At 41.0% G+C, this 26,682-nt stretch overlaps 2 protein-coding genes across 12 annotated transcripts in view; one reads left to right on the forward strand and one right to left on the reverse strand.

Moving 5' to 3' along the window:
* The first annotated feature begins 17 nt into the window (after positions 1-17).
* On the forward strand, positions 18-17,744 carry LOC105013725 (forkhead box protein P1-B). 9 transcript variants are annotated; one of them, XM_020051995.2, is made up of 16 exons: positions 18-159; positions 7,054-7,214; positions 11,902-12,021; positions 13,377-13,466; positions 13,603-13,729; positions 13,893-14,034; positions 14,120-14,227; positions 14,316-14,403; positions 14,612-14,695; positions 14,825-15,038; positions 15,151-15,227; positions 15,636-15,737; positions 15,900-16,027; positions 16,194-16,251; positions 16,402-16,484; positions 16,582-17,744. In XM_020051995.2, the coding sequence occupies exons 2-16, from the start codon at positions 7,068-7,070 to the stop codon at positions 16,736-16,738; spliced, it is 1,725 nt and encodes a 574-aa protein (XP_019907554.2). In that variant the 5' UTR covers positions 18-159; positions 7,054-7,067; the 3' UTR covers positions 16,739-17,744. The 9 variants fall into 9 exon arrangements, with proteins under 9 accessions (XP_019907554.2, XP_010873763.2, XP_019907555.2 ...); XM_010875461.4 differs by having other exon boundaries at positions 16,405-16,484; XM_020051996.2 differs by having other exon boundaries at positions 14,858-15,038.
* Positions 17,745-21,456: 3,712 nt separating this feature from the next.
* LOC105013726 (microphthalmia-associated transcription factor) overlaps positions 21,457-26,682 on the reverse strand; it is a 30,686-nt gene continuing 25,460 nt past the window's right edge. For all 3 annotated transcript variants that reach the window (XM_010875468.5, XM_010875467.5, XM_010875470.4), the window contains exons 9-10: positions 26,419-26,566; positions 21,457-26,257 (exon numbers count right to left, since the gene is read on the reverse strand). In XM_010875468.5, coding sequence (XP_010873770.1) covers positions 25,838-26,257; positions 26,419-26,566 — 568 coding nt within the window. In that variant the 3' untranslated portion in view covers positions 21,457-25,837. The remainder of the gene's footprint in view (positions 26,258-26,418; positions 26,567-26,682) is intronic.

The following is a 26,682-nucleotide window of genomic DNA, read 5'->3' on the forward strand; positions in this document are numbered from 1 at the left end:
TAGTCTCGACATACACTGCACTGTCCGGAGAGGCTGTCCACTGACTGTTGTTTATCCGAGTTGGTTAACGTTTGCTCGTTGCTAGTGAGTGTCAATCGATTATTATCTTGTTCAAAGAGAAGTGCCAAATAGTAGCTCAGGCTACACGTTGATGCCCAGGTAAGGTATTTGTATGATTCCTCGTTACCATAGTTCTACATGTATATATTCGTTTTTGGATGGGTAGCTAATGACATTTGCTTCATCTCTCTACTAGCTAGCTACGGGTTTTGTTGAATGTAGTCTAGCGCTAGCCAGGTTAGCAAGCCTAGCCAGTTAGCCAACATTAGCCGTAAACAACAACAACCCCATTTTGCCGTTTTGCTAGTTGACGTCGCCTAATGACCAACGAACTTAATAAAATGAACGATAAACAACGGGAATGGGGTTGCTTTCAACAGCTTCAGTAACGATACTATTATTTGTAAATGTCAGTACTCGTGGAAAGCTAATTCCCTGCTAACTAACTCTATTAGCTAGCTATTTCAAATGTTCGATAACTTACATATCCAAGTTTTACTCAACTCCCATTGTACTGTCCAATAATGGGTACACTACTATATAATAGGAGTTGAGTAAAACATACTTTACTAACGTATTGTAACAGTATTTAATGTCACTTTAGGTAAATACGGTAACATTTCTATTTCGTTAACTAGCTAGCTACATTAGTTATTTTAGATCTGTAGTTGAGGATATCAACTTTCTTAACTGAAATTAGGTTATCCCAGAAAGTCTGATGAATTAATGGAAACCATTTGTTTCATTCTGGAGTTAATGTTTGCATATCATTACTGTACTTTAGCATACTTGCTGGAAGTCTCAAGCCAGTACAGTAGCTTTTCAAAAACTGAACCAGACCTGACTGTGTGGTTGCATAGACTACCGTAACATTTTGTCCTTCTTTAATATTGCTGATAATCATAAAAGACGAGATTCTGCTACTTCCTTAACATTCTAGCCATCGTTTGAATCGCTGGTTATGTTTAGTGGGCAGGTAACAATTGCAGTACATTTAGTCTTCATTGGGAATAATTTTTAATGAAACATTAAGTACAACAACAAATAGGCATACAGTGAGTGCATATGCCCATTATAAGTATGGATAATGCATAAAGGCATATTAGGAACAATACATTGAACGTTGTTATTGTTATATAATTGTAATAGTATTATTATTATTGTTAATTTGTGGACTTGATTTTGTCATTTTTGTGCCTTTTCTTTTCATAGGCCTTCAAACATTAGGCCAAAACACAAGCATTTCAGGACCATTGCTTAAACAACAAACACATTTCATGAAAAGATTAAGGCTTGAATTATTTTAAACCTGCCATAGCAATATTTAGTGTCTTTATAAGTAAAGGTGTCAATGTATAACATCAGGGTAACATTTAGAAATATTTTGATGTACATCTAAATATGTTACCTGTGTGTTACAATAAACATCCACGTACACACAATTTGACAGCAACTCAATGTAGCAACAACAAAACATCTACATGTCATTCAAAATGTCACATTTACAGTGCTATGAAATGGCTTGCTGCTAAGTTGTCTCACAGGCAGAGCTAGAAGAATTAGCCGCAATGCTGGGGCCAAGATAATTGTTTCCCCGTAACAAAGAAAACAAATCAACTACTATAAAATGTATCCCAATGCATTTGCTGTCATCTAAACACATTAGTTAAACATGTCAGCATGGCCACCAGGGGGAGATTAGTAAACCATACAAGTGCTTATTTGTTTCTAAACTCATTGTCTAAGTGGATGTGTCTCTGTGAAAAAAACTCAGTGTGAGTTTTCTTATGACCAATTTATGTTCTTACACGTCCATGTGTAACAAATGTAGGATTATGTTACCGTGACATATTAAAAGTGAATTTAAGTTTTGGCTAGACAGAAGTCTCATATGTAATTATAGCGTATAACTAGACGCACGTCCCTTTGTTGTCAGATGCATATTGTACTGGGTGGTATACAGCACAGTGAAATTCTTACTTGCGTATAGTCCCAAGGTATATCACGTCAGAAAGCAATATAAATAATAAAATATTAATATAAAATACCAAAATGTGCCAAATGACATCAGAAAGCAAGATTCAATAATAAATATAATATTTAGAAAATGTTAGGGTCATAGTACAACCAGAGCAACAAAATAATGCAACTGCACGACCAGAGCACTGAGATCAGATGGATCAAGTTGTGGACAGGATCTAAATGTAAATAGTCTGCAGTTATTGTCATATGTGCTGAGTGTTCACCTGACCAATGGTCTGCGGGCAATACTCGTTCTGAACCTGCCGAGGATGCATTGATACCATCTCCCAGAGCGCATGAGGTTGACAAAGCAGTTTTTTGGTTGGCTGCTGTCACCGATGGTCTTCTTGGCCTTCTTCAGGCATCTTATTATTGTGAATGTCCTAGACCGAGTGCAGAGTGCAGCCTGTTATCTGCTGAGCAAGCCTTCTCAACTCTCTGCTGGGCCATGTGGTCATTGCAGGTGCCTTTGCCGTGCTAGGTGGTGATGCAGCCGGACAGTATACTTCCAATTGTGCATCCATAGAAGTTCTCTAGGATTGCCAGTGCCATGCCAAACTTCCACAGCCACCTGAGGAAGAACAGGCTCAATATAAAACAAGAAACACTATCTGGAGTTGATTTGCCTTTTAATACTTCATATTATACACTTCCGTTCAAAAGTTTGGGGTCACTTAGGCAATGACCCAAACCACAGCTCCGAGCTATGAAAGAATTACGTAGAATGCCAAAGGTCTGCAAGGCTGTAATATCTGCAAATGGAGGATTCTTTGTCAAAAGCAAAGTTTGAAGGAAACAATTATTATTTCTATTAAAAACCGTTATTTCTGTACAGTCATATTATTCTTGTAAGACAACAATGATTTAGAAACCTAAGTTACCCATACAATAAAATGTAATATCCATTTGTGGCCAGCAATGAACTCTATATTTGGATGGACTCTACAATATATGTTATGTTGGTAATATAACTTCTGTCTTCATCTGTTGCTTCAAAGACGTGAAGTAAAACGTTTTCAGATTTCGTTTCTGATTTTAGGGAATCCAAAAATGTTGTGTTACTGATTACAATCCTTGACTGGTAACTAGTAGGCCAAACTCGGGGATTAAAACCTTACTTGTTTCAGCCTTAGACATTCATTCTAAGTCCCCGTTCTGTTTAGCATGTGGCAGGTTTACACGTTAAAGCAGAAACATGCATTACAGTTTCATGGTATGAACAGGTCAATGTTGAACACCTCAATGTGCTAGCCTAAATATTTTGGTCGAAGAAGTTACTTTGTGTCCACTTCTTCCACTTTGCAATGGTCAAAATGTGACTGAAATGAAATGAAACAACAGAATGTCTTCGTGTGCATCTATGGCGATTGTTGGTTTAGCCAAAATAAACAGGAATTTGCCTCGCCTGGTAATGAAAAGGTTAGGTACTGTTTTTCTTACACAACGTTAATCAAAACTATGTAGCCTATTTCTAACTGTTTTGGAGGTTTTAATCTCCCCAGCTTAGAGAGACTGTTGGTGTTCAGATTCTTTGCTGTTTAAGTTAGCTTAGTTGCTTTTGAATTGAACGGTCCCAGTTATTCACACAGCCCTTCCTTTAATGCAATATTGTTCTACCTGCCAGAGGTTTTTATTGCACCACCTGGTTAATGTTAAATTGCCCTGGAAGGACATTGCGTTTGCTCATGAATACAGACCCATGGGCCCTTTGTTTATCGTAGCCATGGCAGCAATCAGCTACTCAACATATCACCTACAACTCTCGGTAGGAGAGCCTGATTATCTTGGCAGAAGGTAAACGGTTGACTTCATTAGTTAAAGCGGAGTAACGACTGTAGAATCTCTGTTTCTCAAGATTATTGCACAGTTTTATTTCTTGGATGAGATAGAAGATTATATTCATTAAGAAATTGATATGAAATGTTTGTAATTGCAAATTAATACAAATAGGCCTATCTGTTTAATCAGCTGATAAATTACATTAATACAGAATCAATAATAAACACTAAGTGTAATTTCTTAATTTAATCTATGAAAGAAATGCTATTTTCTATTTGGTTTAATGCAAAACAAAATGCAAAAACAAAGGGCTTGGGAACATAGAAGTGCAATTTGGCTTAGCCTACTATTTGTATTTGATACACTTATGTGATCTGTTTACTAATGTAGGCTTATGGTATTGCAACAAAAACATCTAGACTAGTCAGTGTTTCAGAACTGAAATGTTGTGTGTCTTGGTAGCACATATGCGGGATGATCGCCGGGCACCCATTTCCAGTAAGCACTTGCTTGATTTTGTCTGGTTTTGCCTGACAAAAACATACTTGGAATACCTTTACATTATTTATACTGTAAACGGTTAGCTGGCAACTGTACACAAATAACTGGGCGGAACAGGTGGATAAAATAAACCACCGTAAAAGACGTTTTTGGTTTCATTATGTAAGTCATAGGGTCAGTCGAGTACAAAATAGATTTTCTGACAGACAAACCAGCTTTCTAAAAATGAGAAAAGGGCCAGGGGGAAAGAAAAGTGGTCAAGAATTCATAAAAGGTGTTCGTGGTTGTGTCTGTGCACAGTACTCATGTTCCGGGGCGGAGGTGGTGCTGCATAGTCGCACAACTGTCGCACACCTCCCACACCTCAGGCGTGTTCCCTTGGTAACGGTGGGACACAATGGCATTGCCATGCCTGGAACCGGTCCTGGCGATGACACAAAACCAGAAGGGTTGTAACGCTAGCAACCATCTGGCAACACGGTGGTTTTACCGGCCGTCCGCTTGGGTGATGAGTGAACCGGCAGAACCTCCAACCCAGCAGGTAGTACCGCCGTTACTAAAGCGCCCATTTGCTGAGTGTCCTGCTGATGTAGAGTATCGGCAGCTCCGCTCCACCCTCTCCTTGTGGCGGTATAGCTCCCAGCCCTGTACCAGAGGCTTCCACCTGCACTGTTAACTCTCTGAAGTTGAGTGCCTGCAGGAAGGGGTCAGAAGACAACACGTACTTTAGGCTCTAGAATGGGCACTCTAATGTGGCTGACCTCTGGACCGTGGTGGGCTGGTGTTTATGCATGAGCTCAGTGAGGGGAGTCGCGACGGTGGTGTACCTGGGTATGGATCTTTGGTAGTATCCAGTTATGCCCAGAAATGTCTGGGGTCGCCAGTTTTGGGTAACCCTGGTCTTCTCCTGGGATTGTATTTTTCCAACGCCTACTGAGTACCCCAAATACTCATTCAACCACTGTCAACAATATGGGTTGGCAGTGAGGCCTGTCAACTCCATGAGTTTATCCACTCTGGGCATGGGGTATGCATCGAATGAGGATTTGACATTCAGCACCCCGGAAGACGTTGCAAAGGCATGTAGCTTATTAGTGGTTCTTTCACCTCCCGCCTGGACAGCGTGCGCGGAGGCTCTGGAGTTCCTTGCGGTCAGAACTTTCCCTGGTTCGGCATGTATGTGATGGTGAATGGAGTTTGTCTTTCAAGGGATGTGGGGAGAAGAGGTGCCACCTTTTCAACATCTCTCTGCTTGCTTCCTGTGAGTTTGTCCCAGTCCAATTTGGGTGTTGATTTCACCTGCTCATCTTCCTGTGTAGGCTCCAACTTTGTGGCTGTCCTCCCTCTCATGATATTTCCTCAGGAGGTTGATGTGGTACGTTCACGTCTCCTCGGCTGTCGGAGGAGGTCATTGAAAGGTGGCGGTCTCGAATACTTTGTGGTGGCCCCTTTCACGGGGCTGGCAGTCAGGGCTCTGCGGTGACCACCTTTTCTTCCACGCGGAACTGGCTTGCCATTGCTGATTGGTTGCACACGTTCCTGCAACTGTTGAGCCTTTGTCATGTACTCTTTCACGATGGACCGAATCACTGACAACCGATGTTGCATCAGAGTGACATGTTCCGCACTCAATCGAAAGGGGAGGACGTGGGAGCCTCCCGGTGGGCCATTCATTCGATATCACCTCCGGTGGTCTTAACGGCATCTCTTCAGCGGCTCAGCATGCTACCTCTTGGTCGAGCAGGTTTAGAAATCCACAATGTTGGCGTCTTTGCCCTAACAGTGTTGTTCATTTGGTGCTTTCCTAGACCGTTTACATATTTTAAATAGGCCCATTTATGGTTGCAATGTGTGAAGGTTGCTGTCACATTGTACTGCCTTTAATATTATGGAAGAATTATGTCATATTCTGATAAATGAATCCTGGCCTTGGTGAGGAAGAAATGGTCTTCCTCCAGCTGGCAGTGAACCAGGTGGCCCAGTGGTGGTGCATGTCTCTGACAGGCCAAGCTTTCCATCTGATCCTGCAGCCCCTGCATGTATGAATGTGCTTGCACTGCATTCCTGACAGGATGTCCCCGGTTGATATTAGAATTGAATTAAAGAGTCAGGTTCCAAACCGTTAAGTGGTTAGACGGTGCCCTCACCGTGGGGGAGCATTTTCAGTGCTGTGGCAGAAATCCAATTTAACACCTCCTTCTCACCTTCTCTACCCATCAGTGTAGACAACTGTTTTCCAACCGTTTTGTTAGTTGATATAGGTTATGATATAGCAGTGATACAGTGATACATTTTTTGTATGCAAATCTCACTCAGTAGGCTAGACCTCATAATAGCTGCCTGGATAGTGGCCTGGTTCGACAACTGGCTAGTAATATTAAGCATGTATACCTAGCTTGTGATTAGGTGATGATGGTTTTCTGAAACGTGTTTCACACTAACTAGGAAGTTGCCCACGCTTCTCTTCAGCTAAAACCTCCAGACCTTTGATGGTGCTTCGCATTCTGTTTAGGCAGATGGTCACAGAATCTCACACTGTGTCATGGACTGCTATTTCATATTAACACTATAAGATGTGCCAGTCGGTCAACCTCTAGGGAAAAGACAAATTGAGAAGATTGTGAAGTAGCCCATGTTTAAATCCTTTATTTCCGATTCTACAACTGTTCTCCCTTCTTGTTCTGTTCTCAGGCCAGTAAGTCCAGATGCATGAGTCTGGGTCCGAGCAGACAACCTGCGCCAGTCCAGTGAATCAGACAGAGCATGGAGACAGTGCTGAGAAGGACGATTGGCTGAGCACTCAGACTCCTACCCCGGAGGGTTCTGGGGCTGACAGCCAGCAGCACAACCAGGTTACCAAACAGAATTGGCACTTTCCTCTGGCAATGTGCGGATGACTGTTGTGTGTTAATCGTCTGTACACATAGCACGGTGCTGCTCGCGCTCCCACTCCCCTTTTCTTTTACTGCTGCGGAACCTTCCCAGTCCCACTCCTTACTTACAATTTGTTCAAGATTATCGTCTCTCCCTCATATTTCGCAATAGTGGAAATATCGACCCAGTGGCCATTTCAATGAACATTCCAAAAATATGTTTTGGAGGCTAATCATGTAACATTCTTGGTCTGGTTTAACTTGATATTTAGGAAGATTTCTTGTTAGTCGTATGCACAGAGAACACAAAGCAAAACGCAGAAATTTTTACTTGCAGGTTTGTGCTCGACAATGCCAAAAGAAAAGATGAATTAAGTTAATTAACAACTGTGTATTTGCATCAAGACTTGCACTTTGTTTGTCTGTATGGGTAAGAGAGTGCATGACTAGCTGGGCAGTCAGTGTAGTTGACTGAACCAGGTCGAGTGTTTAGGAGAGCCTCTGAGTAGGAGACTGTATACATGCTTTCATACAGTTTCCGTCTGAAAAGAGAGATGTCTAAATAAAGCGCATGGCTTGGGAGTGAGGTGTCCTTGATTATACCTTGACAAGGCTTTTGTCTGGCGTCATTTAGGTTGATGACCTGGATGGGTCGAAACATGCCCAAATGACGCGTTGGGCCATCAGTACGATTGCATTCAGAGCAGTTCCCATAGCAGGCTGTGAGAGCGATGGTTTTTGGAAAGGACCATGGGTGGCATGCCAAGTGTTTTTATTTGCCTTTGGGAGTCATTGTTGCACCCTCTTGACAACATTTGTGGAACTCATGGTCCATGGAAAGTTCTCAGCCATGTAGATCTTGAGGAACTTCAACTATTGACTCTCTAGCCCTGTTGATTTGGATTGAGGCGTGTTCCCTCCACTGCTTCTTTAAGTCAACAATCATCTCCTTTGTTTTGTTGACATTGAGGGAAAGGTTGTTGTCCTCACACCACAATGAAAGTTTGTTTACATCCTCCATATAGGCTGCCTCATTGTTGGATATCAGATCTACTGCCATGGTGTCGTGGGTAAACTTGATGATTGAGTTGGGGTTGTGCAGTGCCACACAGTCATAAGTGAACAGGGAGTAAAGCGGTTTGTTTTGCTTAACCCAATCTGTCTGCCTCTTTAGTCAATGTTTGCAACCTGAAAATAACATATCACTATTTAGACTACCTGTCTTTGTTTGATATACAGCCTAAATAACACGCCTAAATAGGCCAGTTTCTGTTATGCTTGCAGTCATGTGAAAAGATAAGTACTCCCCCTGGAAAGTTGTCTTTCTTTGTACATATTTGGATGGTTATTTGATCTAAATTCCAAACACATTAATTTATAAAGGTAACCAAATTGAACAAATGACACCAACAAAGTTAAGCTTTGCAACTATGTATGGAATAAAAAATTGACTCAAATCCAATTTTCTGATGCTGACAGAGTTCGTTCTCCCCTACATTTACATCAAACGATACTATCGAAAATTGTTTGATTCTGGCAAAAAATACCTGATTGGGAATCCGCTACGGTGAGCCTATGTGAGCCAAAGTCATAAAACAGATTGTCCTAAGAATGTGGTGTCAACACGTTAGTTGTTGATGATGGGCAGACGGGAAACATGCTGGCTATGTCTAATGAACAACAACCACAATAATGTCTGCAGTCTGGCATCACTCTACACTTGAAACAGATGCTGGTGGAACTGTTGCTAAGTTTGCAGAACAAGTGTTTCAACGGATCGTAGTAGAGAAGTGTATGATAGCTAACTAATACCAGGCTAATACAGAGAATACATCACTTAACTGTGCGATTTCTGATCTTCAAATTTATTCGGATTCATAACTAGCAAGCCTACGTGTTTGATATGGAAGCTTTTCCAGGTAGTTCCATCTTCAGTTGATCTCCGAAAGTAATTAGTTATCTTGTGATCACATTTTGATTGAACAACAACAAGCTAAACATGCCAATTCACATGGAATGGTATAATTTCAACCAATTATCAATAAGAAAATGCCTGTTTAAATTTAAAGAAAATGTGTCAGTTTGTCGCATCCCTAATTGTCAATGTACTAACCTATTTGTCCAATACAGTAGATCAGTAGATGAAATGGGTACATTCTACATTTCCATAGAATTTGGAAATGTAGAATGTATCTCAAATGCCTTACACTCCATGAACACCCCAAGGTAGAGTATTTAAACATATTTTGAGTTCCACTAAATCGTAAATATTGAGAAAGTTGTTAATAAAACGCTATATGACGTACAATTCAGTTATGTTCAAGAATTATGTCAGTCGTAGCTTGTGCCAACAAAAGGAAAATTGCAGTATCGGATCCGTACTTGGTATTGGCAGTTGCTCAAAGTTCACTACTCGGAATTGGTGTCATTGTCAAAGTGAATGTGTCCACTGTAAGAAAGAGAGAGTTCAGGAAGGAAGAAACCTCAGCCCTCAGAAAATAGTATCAAGACAACTGGGTAAAGAGTAAAACTATTAGAACAATGTGCTCTGGACAGATGAGTCAAAGGTGGAGTTGTTTGGCTGCAATGCCGGGCACCATATTTGGCAAAAAAGAAACACTACATTTGAACATAAGAACCTCATACCAGTGGAGGCTGTGGCATTATGGTTTTGGGCTGCATTACTGTCTCAGTACCTTGCCAACTTGCCATCATTGTGTCAACCATGAATTCCATACTGTGCCAGAGGATTCCTGAGGAGAATGTGAGGCCACATGACACAGTTGAAGCAGGACTGTAGTGTCCTTCCAGTCCCTGAAATAGACTGGTGGATAATTACAAGAAAGGACAATGTTCATTTATTCTGTGCGGGCCGTACCAGTTGTTGAAACTAGGGGTGTACTTAGTTTTTACATGCTGTGAAATTGCATTTCTGCCTGTTTTTGTTTAATTAATTAGGCTATTGCAAAGTATAATCTTTAAGTGTCATTTGTTTTATGTGTTGACCTTTAGCAGATAAAGTGAAGATTATATCTATGTATTCAAATATGGGGGAAACAAATTGATTTTGGTTACTTTTTCATATGACTGCATGTTTGTTATAGAGCCCTGTTACAATTTACAACAAACACGTGCATTTTACCTATAGCATGTTGAGATGTGTAGAGTTGGCCTATAGGGAGTTTGTAGAGTTATGGGGACTTTCTTTTTATATACATTTTTTGGAATTTTTATTCAAATAGCTGCAGGTTTTTTGGTTCTGCTTCAGAGTAATAAGGCAGAGATCACAGTAGATGTATCATATCAGTGAAGATATAAACATGAGGGAGGAAAATAAATATGAGCAGAAGCTTCAGGATTTATTGTTCCAAAGCATAAAGGTCAGAGAAAAGCCAGCTTCTCAGGCACTCAAACTCATTTTGTGTTGTGCAACACGACTAAAGCATTGGCTATAGGTTCTTAAATTGCCACATTTTACAGCTTTCTGGGTTTGTATCTCGGGTACGATAGCTCTGACTGAACTCTGAGCCAAATGTAGTGCAGCAGATTGAGACTGCTGAGGTACTTTATGATTGGTGGAGAAGGAGAGATCTGTGTTATTGGTTCGTTTTGTTTATGCACACAAACATACTGTCAGACTGCCAGACAGCCAGACATTGTGCCGGCTTACTGCTCCTTCTCTCCAACTTGTCTCTCTGACTCCCAAAGACAACCACTGTAAATGGAGTTGGTCAGGTTTGTCTGCTTGGTTGTTCTAATTTTGTCAAGTAGGCGGTTGCTACGTGTAGATTAATGTTTGTTTACTGCTATGTACATTGGTTAAATTTACTTGGGCTATGGTTAATGTAATTGTGACTGCTAGTCAAATTTAATATGAATGTGTCAATCATATCTAATTTGCTGCAAACAAAAGAAAATGACGGTTGCTCTCCTACTCTGGTCTTGTATTTTATAATTCCTTTGTGCTTTGGGCTGTTGTGTGTTTGGGTTGAGGCCCATCCCTCAGCTTTTATACAAAACAGGGGCAGCATAACCACTTTGTTCATATTTGTATAAAGGATTCTGCTTTAAAGTATTGGGTTCTTTTATATGAGAAGCGTGTTTACCTTTGTTTAGTCCTGCGAATGTGATTATTTTACCCTCATGTAAAGCTGTGGGTCTAATATCCACAAATGAGCTCTAGGGTATTGGCCTATGAGGACCTGAGCACCTGCCCCAGCACACGCTTTGTCAGTGTGGGAAAGAGCCATCTCCACGGCAATCCACTGTTATTATTAGCCTAGCAGCTCTGTGACATCCTCCAGCAGTTTGTTTACTGGATCCCTAACAGAGCAAGCCTTGGTGGGAACTGTTTGTTCATGGTTCAGACGTTAATTAAAATGCAATGCAAGAGTTCTGTTTTTGCAAAACTTGCCCTGCATCTCTTGCTTTGTATTCATTATTTATATATCTTTTGAGCTTTAATTATTCTGTTTTTGTTTACTGTAAACCTCCCCAGAGCTGTGAGTGTTGGGGCTGAGAGGTAGTGGTAATTGCTGGATGCCTAGCAAAGGTTGTTTATATGTTTTGGGTAAAATAAATAATAACACTGTGATGGTTTCGGCATTGTTTTGCTGTTACTTTCCCATTTAGACTGGTTCTGATCTGTGTGTGTTGGTGTTGGCAGGTTCCAGTCTCCGTGTCTATGATGACCCCCATGGTGGAGAGTCCCCAGACACAGCAGGTCCTCAGTCCACAGCAGGTCCAGGCCCTCCTCCAGCAGCAGAAAGCACTCATGTTACACCAGGTGATCTGCATTCACTCACTCAGTCTGCATGTGTGTGCATGATTGGACACTTGTTGGAACTGAAATATTACCAGCGCTTGTTATCTAGCCTGGTTGGTTTCCCCTGGTGAAATGATGCAGCCACTGTTGACCAGTTAACATTCACGATGCCCTGGTCCGCCGTGGTCTTGGAAATAAACCTGAATTTGGTACACATGTTGCAAACGGTTTGAATTGGAGTAGTGAGATTTAGCACACTTGTTTTATGCACGTAAGTCCAGTTAACCCGTGTGAAATCCCAGAAACCACTGGCAAAACATGTACTTGTGCTGATGTACTTACTGAAGCAGCCACGGTCGCTTGAGGAACATTTTGCTGTTTGCAAACCACTTCATCTGAGCAAACCTTTCATGGACTTTGCTGTTGGTGATTAGTGTTAAACCATGTCTCAAACCAATGGGAATATTATTGGAAATTGCCTACATGGGAATAAAAGGTTTGGACTCAGATGTTATTCAAGCTGTTCAAGAGAAAAACAGTCTACCGACCGAGAGGGTTCCTCGTTGCGGTGTGGGGAATTGTTGATGTTTGATTACATGATAATGTAAAGTTCACAACAAGTATTATAAAAAGATTGCTAGCATGAATCTTGTCTTTGGGAGAACCGCATGGCTAACATTGACGTACGTTTGTGGGGTAGTTTTCAAATTATTTTTGGGATGGAGACCAAAAAAAAATCTGGTCTGGTTGGATCAATAGTTATTTCATGCAGTTGTTACTTCACTCATGCAAATGTGTTCTTTTTAATTGTTACTGTGCCGTAAGTGTAATAGAAAACACGTAAAAGGGGAATATGTGTGTTGAAAAAACATTTGCATGTAGAACATGCATAATACCTGAAGTTCAATGAGTGGGCTCCATCGATATTCTGTCCCATTTTATTCAGTTGTGTGAATGTGCTATAATACGCCTTCTTTTAACGGTCGAAACATTTGAATATCTTACTCCATTATGTCAATATTGACACCCTATTAAACATGGGTGAATGATGCGTCTCAATCCAGCAATGACGACATTACGCTGATTGGCCCAAGCAAGAATCTTAACAAGCAAAAATCTCTCCTTTTGGAAAACACTGCATTTTTGTTGGCATTGAATTTGGTCAGGATAACAGTTAATTGCTATGTTGATGAAACTTAGGTGAATCTTGGGTCTCGCCTAAGAGATCCTTCATAGAAGAGGCAATTTTCACTGTCTGCTTGTTTCGCTGTATATTGCCTGTTTTTTGTAAAACTGTCAGTGAGATACTGATGGGTTGAAGTGGCAGCTGTAACTCTTTATGACTTACCAATAACTGGTCTGTTTTTTTCCCACAGCAACACATACAGGATCTCTGCAAAAAACAGCAGGACCAGTTCAATGCCCAGCTCTTACAGCAGAAGCACGCTGAGAAGTCAGGCCAAGAGGTAGCCGGCCTAACATTTAGTTTTTGGTCCAGTGTCTGCATTTTGTCGGTTAGCCAAATGTTACAAAGCCCTCATTTACATCCATGCATTATTATATATATATTATTATTATTATCCTGTGTCTTCTTCCCTGCAGCAGCTAACAGCCCAGCATGTGGCCATCCAGCAGCAGCTTCTGCAGGTCCAGCAGCAGCACCTGCTCAGCCTGCAGAGACAGGGTCTCCTGTCGGTCCTGCCTCCAATGAGCCCCTCTGCAGCACAGGGTGAGTGTCCAGTCCAGCCCCTAATCTAACTTACCCCATCAAGTTTGTCCTCCTGGTTCCCTGCCATGGATGCTTGCAGCTGTATTGGTTTTTGTTATTATTATTATTGTTGTTGTTGGGTAATAAGCTGGGTTAACGTGTTTACTTGGTGTTTTTGTCCTAGGTTTATTGAAATGGTGTGAGAATGACACCAGCCTGCCCTCTGCTGGCGAGAATCCACTCTCACTTCAGAAGAGCCAGCTCCAAAGCCAGCAGCCCACTACCAATGGGAATCATAAATTACAAGCCCAAAAGAAGCGAGACAGGTGACTAGTCCTTCCGGAACTATTTGTGTTCATTCATTGTCATCCATCCCAACTGCTCCTGAAGTATGGATGTGTCTGCCTGCAGTGCTTCTGTGGATGATCACACACCAAACACTCACCCTCTCTACGGACATGGCATGTGCAAATGGCCTGGTTGTGAGGCTGTCTTCGGAGACTTTCAGGCTTTTCTCAAGTGAGTTTTCCTCATCTCTCAAGTCTTTCAGTTGGTCCAATGAATGTCCTGCTTACTTTAATAAAAACATTGCATGTTTTTCATGCAGGCATCTGAACAGTGAACACATCCTGGATGACAAGAGTACAGCACAATGCCGGGTGCAGATGCAGGTTGTTCAGCAGCTTGAACTGCAGGTGCAGTAGAGTTTCTCCCAGCCGCTGTGCTTCAATTTCTTGTTGCCGCTCACTTCTTGGAGTTTTAGGCTGTGTCTTGATAAGCACTTTGTGACAGCTGCTAATCTGTAAAGGCCATGTAAATACCTTTTTTTACTTAAATGAAGCCCATTTCATTGTATAATGCATACTCACGGTAATCAAAATTCACGTATGTTTTTTCTCAAAGTTGAAAAAAGACAAAGAGCGTCTGCAAGCCATGATGTCTCACCTCAAGTCCTCAGAGCAGAAGTCACCACCAGCCCCTCCACCGGTGAGTGCTTGGACCATTCACAGTGGACATAGATTTATTTCAAATCAGACAGGTATTAGCCACAATAATAAAATAATATCCCAGTTTCCATTCCTTAACAACCGCGTTTAAATGGATCTTATTTCCCAGGCAACTCTGATGCCCAACCTCTCCTTCCCCAAGGTTATGTTTCCCAAGGTGCTTGCTCCCATGAGCTTGTCTCAAAGTGCCACGGCTCCTTCCACCCCGCTGACACCACCTCCCACCTCCTCCTCCTCCTCTATCATCACTCCCAACACCGTGCTTACTGTGAGCCCTGGAAGGAGACGCTACTCAGACAAGTACAGCAAGACCATGAATGAAGGTGAGGTATCAGTCTGTACATTATTCTGTCCACTACCTGTCATTGTTTATTTACTCAATTGACATCAGTCATTGATTTTCATCAAGAATGTTTTTGTAATTCCTCTCAACAGATATTGTTCAGAATAAAGAGTTTTATGTCAGTACGGACATTCGACCTCCATTCACATATGCGGCCCTAATAAGACAGGTAAGGCATCCTATTTGATTTCACCCTAACTAAATGTCAGCTCTACCAGTAGGCCTAGCTGTGTTCCTGTGTTCTGTCGTTTGCCAATTGTATTTCTGACACATTCATAGATACGGAAATGATTTTGCTCTATTTGATAGAGAGTGGGGAGTTACGCCAGAGTATGCCAGATTCAAACCCATGCAATATGCTAACCCCATTCATTCATACAACCCCCCTTTTTTTTTTGTTGATATATGGACCTTTAATTACCGATGTTTCCTTGAAATCTGTATTGTGTTCCCTTCTTTAGTAAGGGGTCAGGGAGTGTATTCTTACTCATGCGGTAGCAGTACATGTGTGGGTCAGTTAGTGATTAAGTCCGCTATACCACCCTTATGGTATTTCTGTGTGTCTGCATTTTTCCAGGCGATATTTGAATCACCCTATAAACAGCTGACACTAAATGAAATCTACAATTGGTTCACACGAACGTTTGCATATTTCAGACGCAATGCAGCAACATGGAAGGTATTTGGCCTATTTATTTACTGCGCACGTATGAATCCCCTTGTCCCGTGTTTAGTTTCTGTGCCATATTCTCTCCTTTTTAGGAATGTCACTCATTCATTATGGTTGTCACCTTGCAGCTATGCAGATGTTGATTGTGTAAGTTGTTCTTCCTGACTGCAGAATGCGGTGCGACACAACCTCAGCCTCCACAAGTGTTTTGTGCGTGTGGAGAACGTGAAAGGAGCTGTGTGGACTGTTGATGAGATGGAATTCCAAAGGAGGAGGCCCCAGAAGCCTGTCTGTGAAGGGTATGTTTAACATGCTTGGTCTCGCCTTCGTAACTCCCTGTATGCCTCTGTCTAAACCTGTTAAACCCACAGCAAACTGCTGTTGGTATTATACTAATAGAATCCATGTAACTTAGACACATGTATTGTGAGGATGTTAATAACATGTACTTGTGTCTAATGGCAGGTCTCTCAAGAGAGAGAATACTGGCCATGGTCACACATCAGCTTTCCTTACTCCTAAAGTAAGTTACCATAAAGCTCTTGACTAATTGAGGGTTTTCTATAAATCTATGGCATGTCTTTTCAGGCAGAATGGCTAGACAGTAATACACCTCCTTTGAACAGCCTCCGTACCCACTCCTTCTCTGAGCTCTCTACCCTATATGTCCCAGCAGGAGGAGATGAATGCAGCTGTCTGGTATGGGAATGGGTCATACAGTGACAGCAGTGAAGAACAATACCCTGTTCACCCACTGTGAGTGGTTCATCACAATTCAAAACCACATCTGGTAGCTCACAAGTGACTTTCATAAGTGTAAGTTCCTTTTCCTCATCTTGATTTATTTTCCCAGTGTAAAAGAAGAGCAAATGGACGACGAGGCGTACGAGAATGTGCCCCACGACTGTTCTGAGACTGAGAGCTCTGATGAGCACAGCTCAGATGTGGACCAAGACGGCGGTAGCCAAGAGAGGACCAACCTGCATCTGGCTCATGTGCCTTCGCAATGAGAGACGGTGTTCCGAGCTGTCAGCCTCCACTGCAAGACTCCCACATTGGACAACTATGAAACACACCAAATTCCTCTGAACGTATTCATATCAAGTGGAAGCACACAGCTTCTTTTCTGGAGGAATTATATGACTTATTTATTGAGGATGTTTTATGTCGTCACTGTTATCCCGGCGTCCTTCGTACTCAGGTTTTATCCGATGCAGCTCACATTAAAGACAACAGAGAGATGGAGGGAGCTTTGTAACACCCTGGTCCTAATGTTTCTTTATCAGTTTGTTTTGAGACTGTACAACCGACGGTAAAGCCTAATGGAGAACTGGGTCCGTGCTACATATTTCATTTTTCTTTCATGCATTTTTTTCTCCACTCTTTCAAGAATGTGCGCGTGTTAATTACCAGTGGACTGCACCTCATGAAGATGAATGTTGTTTTTTTTCACCCCCAAATTATATTTTACTTGGTAAATGCCAGGAAACTACCAGAATGTAATCCTCTTGCATTTCCGACATGTGATATCCTTGAGAATTGGTTACTTTAAAGGGAGCTGTACACTGCCAAAAATATGATATTTGTAATGGTCTATCTGTTGGGATGTTATTATTTGTGTAGCATACTAACTGTCTTTTTCCTCACTATCCCTTTGGTCTTATTTAGCTTTGTATTGTACATTGCCATAGTTGTGCTCTAAAAGCTGTCAATAATACATTCTGTATGAACACCTTGTTTGTGGTGAATGTGTTTTGAACATCCATCATTGTGTTTATTTGCACTTGTGCCCTGTGTTTGTGCTGTGTTTGTGCTTTAGCATTTTGGTATTGGCACTTTTTCAATAGTCAATATAATGTGTGAATGTAATTGATGACAGGAATTTCAGTTTAGACCACATAATCATCAATATAGGTACACACTACGCAGAGATTATTAGCCTATAATGGGTTCTATGGAGGCATCTGATCAGTGCTATGAGGTTGTCAGAGTGATAAAATCATGCTCAACATTGAAGAACGATCGTCCTGCAAAAATGATTTGAAAAGAAAAACACTACCTGGTTGGCTGTGGCTTGGATCATTATGGGGTGTCCTGTCCTGGTTGGGTGTGACTAAGATCAGTATGTGGTGTGTCCTGTCCTGGTTAGCTGTGGTTAAGATCAGTATGGAGTGTGTCTTGTCCTGGTTGGCTGTGGCTAAACCAGTGTGGGATGTGTCCTGTCCTGCAGGTTATAAGAGCCCTGAGGTCCTTGAACCATTGCATGATTTTCTCTTTATGTGGGCAAGTAATACATTTACATTACGTTCTTTTTATTTTTTCAGGTAAAGTAAATTGTATTTATAATTTCTTAGTAGTAGTAAGCACATACTTTTTTTTACAATTAGCATGCATATAGCAAATATAATATGATTAGGCAATATTATATAGGTCAAATCATTAGGACACAGAGATATTGCACCTCCAGGTGCATACGACCTAGGATCTCGACAAAGTAACCGGATTACTTCATCACAAGGATGAACCTCTTCAGGGGGGTGAATGGGTCCAGCACTTCACTATGGCTTGACCAATCTAGGGTGAATGGGTCCAGCACTTTACTATGGCTTGAACAATCTATGTATGTTATACTAAGTATAAAAAAGGTTATTTTGTGGTTTAGATAGTCGTCTTTTAATTTACTGAGTTATAGTAGTGTGTGGTCATCATAGAACAATATATACCATGGTGTATCCTCATTACATGAGTGCTAAGAAAAGAAAAACCTGGTCCTATTCTAAATTGACCTGTGTTTTGTATAGTCACGCACTATGTTGGGGAAAATGAAATACCAACAAAAGCTAAACATTAATATTTCCCAGATACCAGGAGGCGGGCCACAAGGAGAGCTGGACAGGGCCATAGAAGGGTCTGCTTATATGTGCGAGAAGGAACGGGAGGAGCACTGCCAGAACCCTACAAAATGACCTCCAGCGGGCTACTGGTGTGCATGTTTCTGACCAAACTGTCAGTAAGAGACTCCATGAGAGTGGCGTGAGGGCCCAACGTCCTCTAGTGGGACCTGTGCTCACAGCCCAGCACTGTGCAGCTCGATTGGCATTCGCCAGGGAACACCAGAATTGGTGTCCCACTCTCTCCACAGATAAGTGCAGGTTCACACCAAGCACAAGTGACGGACGTGAGAATGAATTACAAATAGTAAAGTAAAACATTTGATATTTAATATATTGAGTTAATTGAGTCCCAATGTGTGATTTTTAGTGCTCCCTTAATTTTTTTGTGATTGTGGATGTTTGCTGATGAGATCACATGCTAGGGTTTTACATCTGAAGGTCAGTGTTGGTGGCCTACATTAGCCAAATACATTCACCTAAAAATGTGCCACAAACCCTTATACAACATATTTGTTTGATATATTATAAAATGTATCTGAATTGGATTTTCCCTAAAAATCATAACACAGTATAAAAAAAATTGCCATCTGTTATGGTTTTAACAGAACTATCGAAACTACACAAATGCTCCAGTGCAACATTTTTACTAGCCTGGTTGACTTGATCAGTGTCACTGTATTTGAAGGAGACTGGGGTGATGAGCAGCAGCAAGGCTGTGATGAGTGAAGTGTGAAGGTTGAGCACCATCTCAGAGCACGAGCCAGACAGAGTGTACACAGACCTCAGCCCTAAGGATCCCCTGGGAGTCATTGAGTGGGCCGGATCCAGTTGCTCCCTGTGTCCCAGCAGACACAGCAGCAGTGAGAATCACTTCTCGTCCTCTGAATCACATCAGACTGGTGCTGGGGGAAAGGCCAGCCCTGGCTGGGGGTGTTGATTCTCATACAAAAAAAAAGGAGAATGCTGTCAAAATAAAGAGCAGAATTATATTACTATAATGATAAAGTCTTGTCAACAAAATCCATACACAAAATCCATGACCATTATGTTGCAGGTTCATCTGTAGTCATTATTTGGCTGTGTTGGGCAAGTTCAACAAATCCCAATATTTTCACCTGAGGTCTGCTACCAATGAATACAGTTCCCTTGTTAATTCCTCAATTTGATATCAAAGCCAAAATTGATCAAATGTGCACTATGTCAATGTTTTTTTCTCTCATGTTTAACTTGCATGTCTGAGTTTTAGATCAGAAAACCATGATGTAGGCCCGGTATATCAACAGGACAGTTTGAAATGTAAAAGTCGTTCCCAATCTTAATGAACATAAGGTATGGAGTCTTTCCATGTGTCCATGACTGAGGTATAGAATGCTTCTGATGCACCGAAACACAATTTGTCAGTCCTGGAACTGTAACACATATTGACTGTAAATAGTGTAAATGTCATAATAGTATATTCGTTAGCAAACATAGACGTTACCTACTGCAATTCCAAAGTGGAAATGTAGGTAATATTTGATTGAGACATAGATTTTATTGAAATAGTCAGCTCTATGGCTCACTGGATACGATGAGCAGTGTGATAAGATTGAGAACAAGATGTTCTTCAGAGAACATTGTGAACTGATCTGCAGTTGAGTTCAGCTAAATGCCAGAGTCACTTTGAAGTAAGTTTTAGTGGTAAATTGTTTCTCTTGGGTATGTGGGAATTTCATTCCTTTTGTCCTGGAGCAGTGGTGTCATGGAAAAAATAGGTGTCTAAACCTGGATCTCCAGGATAAAATAAGGATAAACTCTCAATGCATTTTTCCACAAATGGTGGGTAAACTATGAAACAAAACAGTTTGGTGTACTTTCAGACAACAGCTTTGTTGTTGAAAGAAGGATGTATATGTAGAAAACAACCTTACCTACTTTAAAACATGGTGTTGGATCTTAGCTTTTATTGTGAGGGTAGGTTAATTTCATTTCAGCCAAAGACCTGGTTACCTCTCTCAGGACACCAAAAGTGGATCAATATTATGTTAGTATCAGACAATATTAGTCTACGGAGTTGAATCCCATTGAAAACCTTTGGTTTGAATGAAAGATGACAGTCCACAAGGGAAGACTGAATGATCTGAAAGATTCTGTATGGTGGAATGGTTGTATGGAGGCTCAAGGCCAGTTTTCCTAGGAAGAGGAACACTCACTCAGAAAGTACTAAAGACAAGTGTGCCACTAATGTTGACACAGTCTGAGAAACGTATAAAACATGGATATAAAGCACCACATATTCATACATTCCACACTGTATTTACATTGTTTATTTTAGACAATAATTTTTGCTCATCTTTATCAAGGGTGACAATGATGAAGGTGACTATAACAAATGGTCATATAGCGTAAGTGGGCCAACATTCTGGCCAAAAAAATGCTTATGTGGCAAAGAGGTCTAAGCCAAGGATGCCTGTTCACATGCTTTGGAAGTGTGGGTCCAAATCCTACATTTTTTAATACTTGTTCCTATCATTCACCAATTTCCTGATTTATTTTTCCCAAACAGCTCTTACTTTACACAAAGAGGCAATTATTACAGGCCCAAGGTAGCTTAGTTGGTTGTGTCAAGTCCTTACAACATAGGCTTTGGGGTTCAATTTGCACAGGGGCCAGTATGAAAATGTCTGAGTAAGGGCATCTGCTAAATGATAAACATTTTGTGAATCTATATTTTTCTTGTTTTTTTACAGGACAATTATACACTATTATTTTCCCCTCATTGGTGTTGAGATACATTGAAATATTAAGAAATAATATAATAAAAATAATAGAAAGACTAACACTCAAAACACAAGTAAATATATTTCATTGACTTTAATGTTTGTCATAAGATCATTAATGTTTCCACACTCAGTCTTCAATTAATGAGCTTGTATTTGACATCACTCATGCATTCATAACCAGTGTATCAATATCACTACCTCAAACTCCCCATGGCAGAGTATTTACCAGATTACAGTAGCTATCTCAGCAGAGGCAGTGTCTATCTAAGCCTATTAGCACATACAAGGCTGTGATATCAACAACTCAAAATTGGCCTTAGTGGGAATGAATACAGAATGAAATGAAAGTAACAGCGATTTCAGAGTATTTGCTATTGTTTAATTTGAACAAGTCATATGTCTTCTAGGTGTGGCTTCAAATACGAGCAAGACAATGAAAACACATACATGGAAGGGTTAGGGGGAATGTGCTGAGAAAGGTTGTTATATTAAGTCAATTAAGCCAATGCCAGTGTGCCAGGAATTTCTCCATGTATTTCTTTTTCAAACTGAGGCCAAGTTTGACTTGTTGATCCAGAGGACTGGCAGAGGTGTCTGGGAGCCAGATCAACCTCAACCACATGAACAAAACGAATTGAACAAACAGCCATGTGTGTTAAATGTTTTTAAAAGATTTTGCTATCTGAAATGCTTCCTGTGGTATGCCCCAACCGTGTCACGGTTACAAGCGGACCCAAATGTAAATGTGTATTTACAAATAATAAGCGTCAATCAACTTTCAACACTGCTTTCAATGAACATGTTATCCCTATGCATTTAAGCTATATGTTCGAAACACCAAACGGGATGCATAGTGGTGTTATTAACAGGAGTGGGCAACCATGTTTAGGAAAAGGGCAATAATAAAACTAAAGGCCAGTGTCTAGATATAACCCACAAGATCTGGGATCAGTTTAAACATGAGGCTTTAAGTGCATTGGGTTTGTGCTTTGCTTTACCTGTGGCCATTATTCTTAAGTTACTGCTCCATAAATAAAGAAACATCCATACACAACATCAACATCAAAAACGTTAATTAACTTTTGCATATTTTAGACTTCAATTTTGGCAACCCATTTTGGCAGTCAACACTGAGTTACATTCATAAAGATTATTGGTCTTAAAAAAGAAGCTGATAATTCAGTAAAAACAATGTTTTGATTATAGCCCCTCCAAGTAAGATTCTGACCACGGAACAGAACTCTAGCCTTAAAAACATCCAAACAAAATGGATGGCCTGGAGAGAAATGTTATTCCAGTCCAGTTTTAGAGACCATGTGGTAGTCAGAGACATAACATGGTTTTCTACTCAGCCTGACAAAAGGTCCTTTCCAACTGCTTTCCTTGGGGACCGTGCAGCTCCACACTTCATACATGAAGCACCAAACACCAGAAACAACAACAAAACAACCTACCAGTGTCTTGCAACAGTCCTCCAAGATAAAAAACAGAAAAACCTGTAAGGCACTTCACTTCAATATAAATCATTCTGCTAGGCATTTCTTATTAATCATTACAACATAATAAATGATCACCCTAGTGTCAAATATATTCTGAGTAAAACAGGCACAGAACTGGGCCAAAGACAGCACAGAAAGGACATTACATTTTTATCTGGACAGTCCCATTTTCTCCAGAACCCCCCCCCCCCCACACACACACACACACAGGGCAGGATATATAAGCAGACCATGATGGCCAATCTGGATAAAAAAGTAATGATGATATGTTAGCTGTCTCATTTTCTGTACGGTCTCTGACTGAGCTACGACTATAATCATTGCATAGTTCCACAGACTTCAAGATGCACTGTAACCTTGCTCTCAAAACAGCAATGTAACGTACAGTTGACAGTTATCATCAAAGGCATATTTAAGTACTTTACTACAATGGTTAAACAGTAGAAATACACATGAACAGTACAGCTTATACAGTGGGTATAAAAAGTACTCACCCCCTTTTTTACACATATTGTTGCATTATAACATAGGATTTAAATTGATTTCATTCTTTGTTTTTTTGCAAATTACCTACACAAATATGACTTCTTAATTAAAAAATATGTATATACAAGTCTAAATTACTTGAAGAGTAAAATTTGGCTGAACAATTTGCATTGTAAGGTACATGGAATCAGTCTATGAAATAATAAGGGTGACATAATTTATTTTAAAAGACTACCAATTCCTATGTCCCCAATAAATACAACATCTATAAGGTCCCTGATTCAAGTATAAAGTTTCAGGCAGAGATTCAACAACAGAGATAGTCATCCTTATGAATTGACCTGGAAGACTGGAAGGAAAGTACTCATGGATGTCCCTATGAGGCCATTGGTGATTTCAAACAGCTACAGCGTTGAGAGGATGAAAAACCAACATCATAGTGATTCCACAATAATAACCTCAACAAAAAGTCAAAATGAAATGAAGAATATAAATATACAGAAAACAAATATTCCCAAAAATCATATCCTGCAAGGCACTAAAGTAATACTGCAAAAAAACAACAACATGCCAAAGGAATACATTTATGGCATAATTGGAATGCCTTATATTTAAGACACATCCAATCGCCCAAGCATGGTACTGGCTGTGTCATAGTAATGGTTATACCTAACATCGGCAAAACAAGTTTTTCATGATTAAAAGTAACGGGATGGAGCTATGTGAAATGCCAGAGGAAACCCTGCTTCGGTTAGCTATTTGAGACACAGGAATCAATCAACCTTTCAGCAGGACTGTAACCAACCAACAACACAAAGCCACATCTCCACTGGACTCCACCAAGATGATGTGAATGGGTCTTTTTTAATCTGCTTTCTCCCCTACTTAGTGATATCCAATTCATGATTGAGGTCCTGCTTCCTCATGGCAACTCCCTGCAGACTCAGGACAGTTGATGTTGAGATATGTCTTCCAAAGCACATCTGATGCCATACCGGCTCTTATCGTACTGCTTGCTCTATCAGAAGGTTTAGAAACCCTACTGCAAGGAACGCACCCTCCAGCCTTCTACCTGGATTGAGCTCAGAGGCACCCAAACCGTCACAAAAAGTTACTAGAGCACAACCAGGCAGGTCAACCAACCAAAAGTACTAACCCCACCCCCACCCCCCAAACCCGGACAATGCTGGCCAACTGCACCTCCCCCCACAGGACCCCTGGGTTAATCTGCCAGCAGGATTTGAACCAAAGTCGCAATACCATGGCAACAGTGAATGTTTCCAGTGTCCACGACTTTACAATTGCTGTCTAGCCATGATTCCTCACATTTTGACAGAGTCTGAAAAATACTTTACAAAAATAATGTGCAAATATTGTAAAATTCAAGTGTGCAAAGCTCTTACATACCCAAGAAGGCATACAGCTGTAAGAATTGCCAGTGTTGTTTCTAACATGTATTGACTCAGAGGTCGACTCAGAACTTATCTAATGAAGGTATATTGGTGTTTTATTATCCCCACTTTCTAACACAACATAATGTAAAAAAATCCAGAGGGAGAATACTTATTATATCCACAAAAGATATCTACAATCAATCATACAATACACTGTATGCATTTGAAAACCCCAAATATAATAGTTAGTACATGTTTAAAAAATGGTTACCAACCAAACCATTTTAAATGTATGGACGTCATTCCAGGGTTTAAACAATGTCCTACATAAAAATAAATCCCACAGCAGTCTCCTTATATTCCGGGCAATATAAACATTCACATCTTTGAATAAGAATATCCTGAATATCTCTGAAACATAAATGGATAGACAGGCAAAAAAAAAAAAAAATGTACCACAACAAATAATTTAGGAAATGGACGACAGGAAACGGACAACTTCTTTGCTAGAAACACTTTTCTCTGAGGATTTTCTGCAATACATTTCAAATGTATCATCTCAATGCAAAATATGCCTGTATTGGATATATTTTGCACTTCTACCAATATTGGTAGACTGACATTGTCTTCTGCACCAAATGTGCATATGTGCTATTTTCTGCTCTAATTCCAAGTAAATACATATTTGGGGGATGTAAAAGCAATATCCTATCAAGAGTTCAATTAAAGATTTATAACTATTACATGAACCCTTAACATGATGATTTCGCACAGGTATGTGTGAGATATTGCTCCCTGACTCTAACCATGATATATTAAAATGAAAACTTAAAAAGTTATTTATATTCAATACAATAAATTTAGTTTGACGGCTTTCAGAACCCAATAACACAATATAATAAACAAAAACAAAAATAGCTATGAAAAATTAAATATATGTATTGTGTAAACGCCAAAGAAATGCGGTTAGCTGAATTTAGCTACTGACAGGAGTTTTCTGAGGAGGCCCCAACACAATGTATGACAGGAAAAAAGGATGGAGATGTAGGTGGATGGAGAAGACAGCAGAGGGTGCTAACAGCTCTGGTCATTCTCTTCCATGCTAACGCTGCCAGAACAGCTGCTGTCCTTAGAGGCCCCGGGCGAGACAGCGGACAGCAGGGGGTCTCCCGCTCCCACCTGTGACAGGGTGTCGTCCATCAGGATGTCGTTGTGCTTCACGGATCTCTTAGTATGAGCGCTATAAGGCCCCGGGTCACTGCCGTGGCCCTCTGTGTAGCTACAGGCTACGTCGTTGAGCTCCAAGGTGCTGGACTGAGCCTGGTCTGCAGTGCAGGCCGGGTGGTGTTGGTGCTGGGGATGGACAGAGTACAGATCCTGGTGACAGTCTCCGAGGGCTGGCTCTTGCTTGATGCCTCGGGCTGAGAGCTCTGCTGGAGAAAGAGCAGACGAGGCGGTGTTCAGACCGTGGGCTCGAGCCTGCATCTCCAACTCCTGAAAGGACAGAGATAGGTAGTATTAGCAACGCTGCATATCTGACACCATCCAGGAGGTAGCAGGGCCAATCAGCATGCAGTCATACTTTGGACTAATACAGTGCGAGACAATTAGAAGCTGCAGCACCTTCTTTCGCCCAGAGGCCTTCAGTGCTATACCTGTATCCGCAGCATCAGGTGTCTGTTGGCGTGTTCCAGCTTCTTCTGCCGGTTCTCCAGCTCCTTGGCCCTCAGCTGCTCCCGCTGCAGCTTTCGGATATAGTCCACGGACGCCTTGAGAATGGTGCCCTTGTTCCAGCGCATGTCCCTGAGGACCAGAGGGAGCGGGATTGTATGGGGGTCAGCATTCAGGGGTCGACTGACTTACATTCTGACGTACAATACATCTTACTAGGTATGGATGCACTGGAAACAGGCCATGGT

The sequence above is a fragment of the Esox lucius genome, chromosome 12, assembly GCF_011004845.1.
Source record: "Esox lucius isolate fEsoLuc1 chromosome 12, fEsoLuc1.pri, whole genome shotgun sequence".
Classification (NCBI taxonomy): domain Eukaryota; kingdom Metazoa; phylum Chordata; class Actinopteri; order Esociformes; family Esocidae; genus Esox; species Esox lucius.

What these genes read in the sequence shown, in the direction of transcription:
- LOC105013725 (XM_020051995.2), top strand. Translation starts at nt 7,068, where the DNA reads ATGCATGAGTCTGGGTCCGAGCAGACAACCTGCGCCAGTCCAGTGAAT. An exon ending in CAGCAAGACCATGAATGAAG is followed by an intron (nt 15,039 to 15,150) that starts GTGAGGTATCAG and finishes TCCTCTCAACAG; the next exon opens with ATATTGTTCAGAATAAAGAG. An exon ending in CAGCTTTCCTTACTCCTAAA is followed by an intron (nt 16,252 to 16,401) that starts GTAAGTTACCAT and finishes TATATGTCCCAG; the next exon opens with CAGGAGGAGATGAATGCAGC.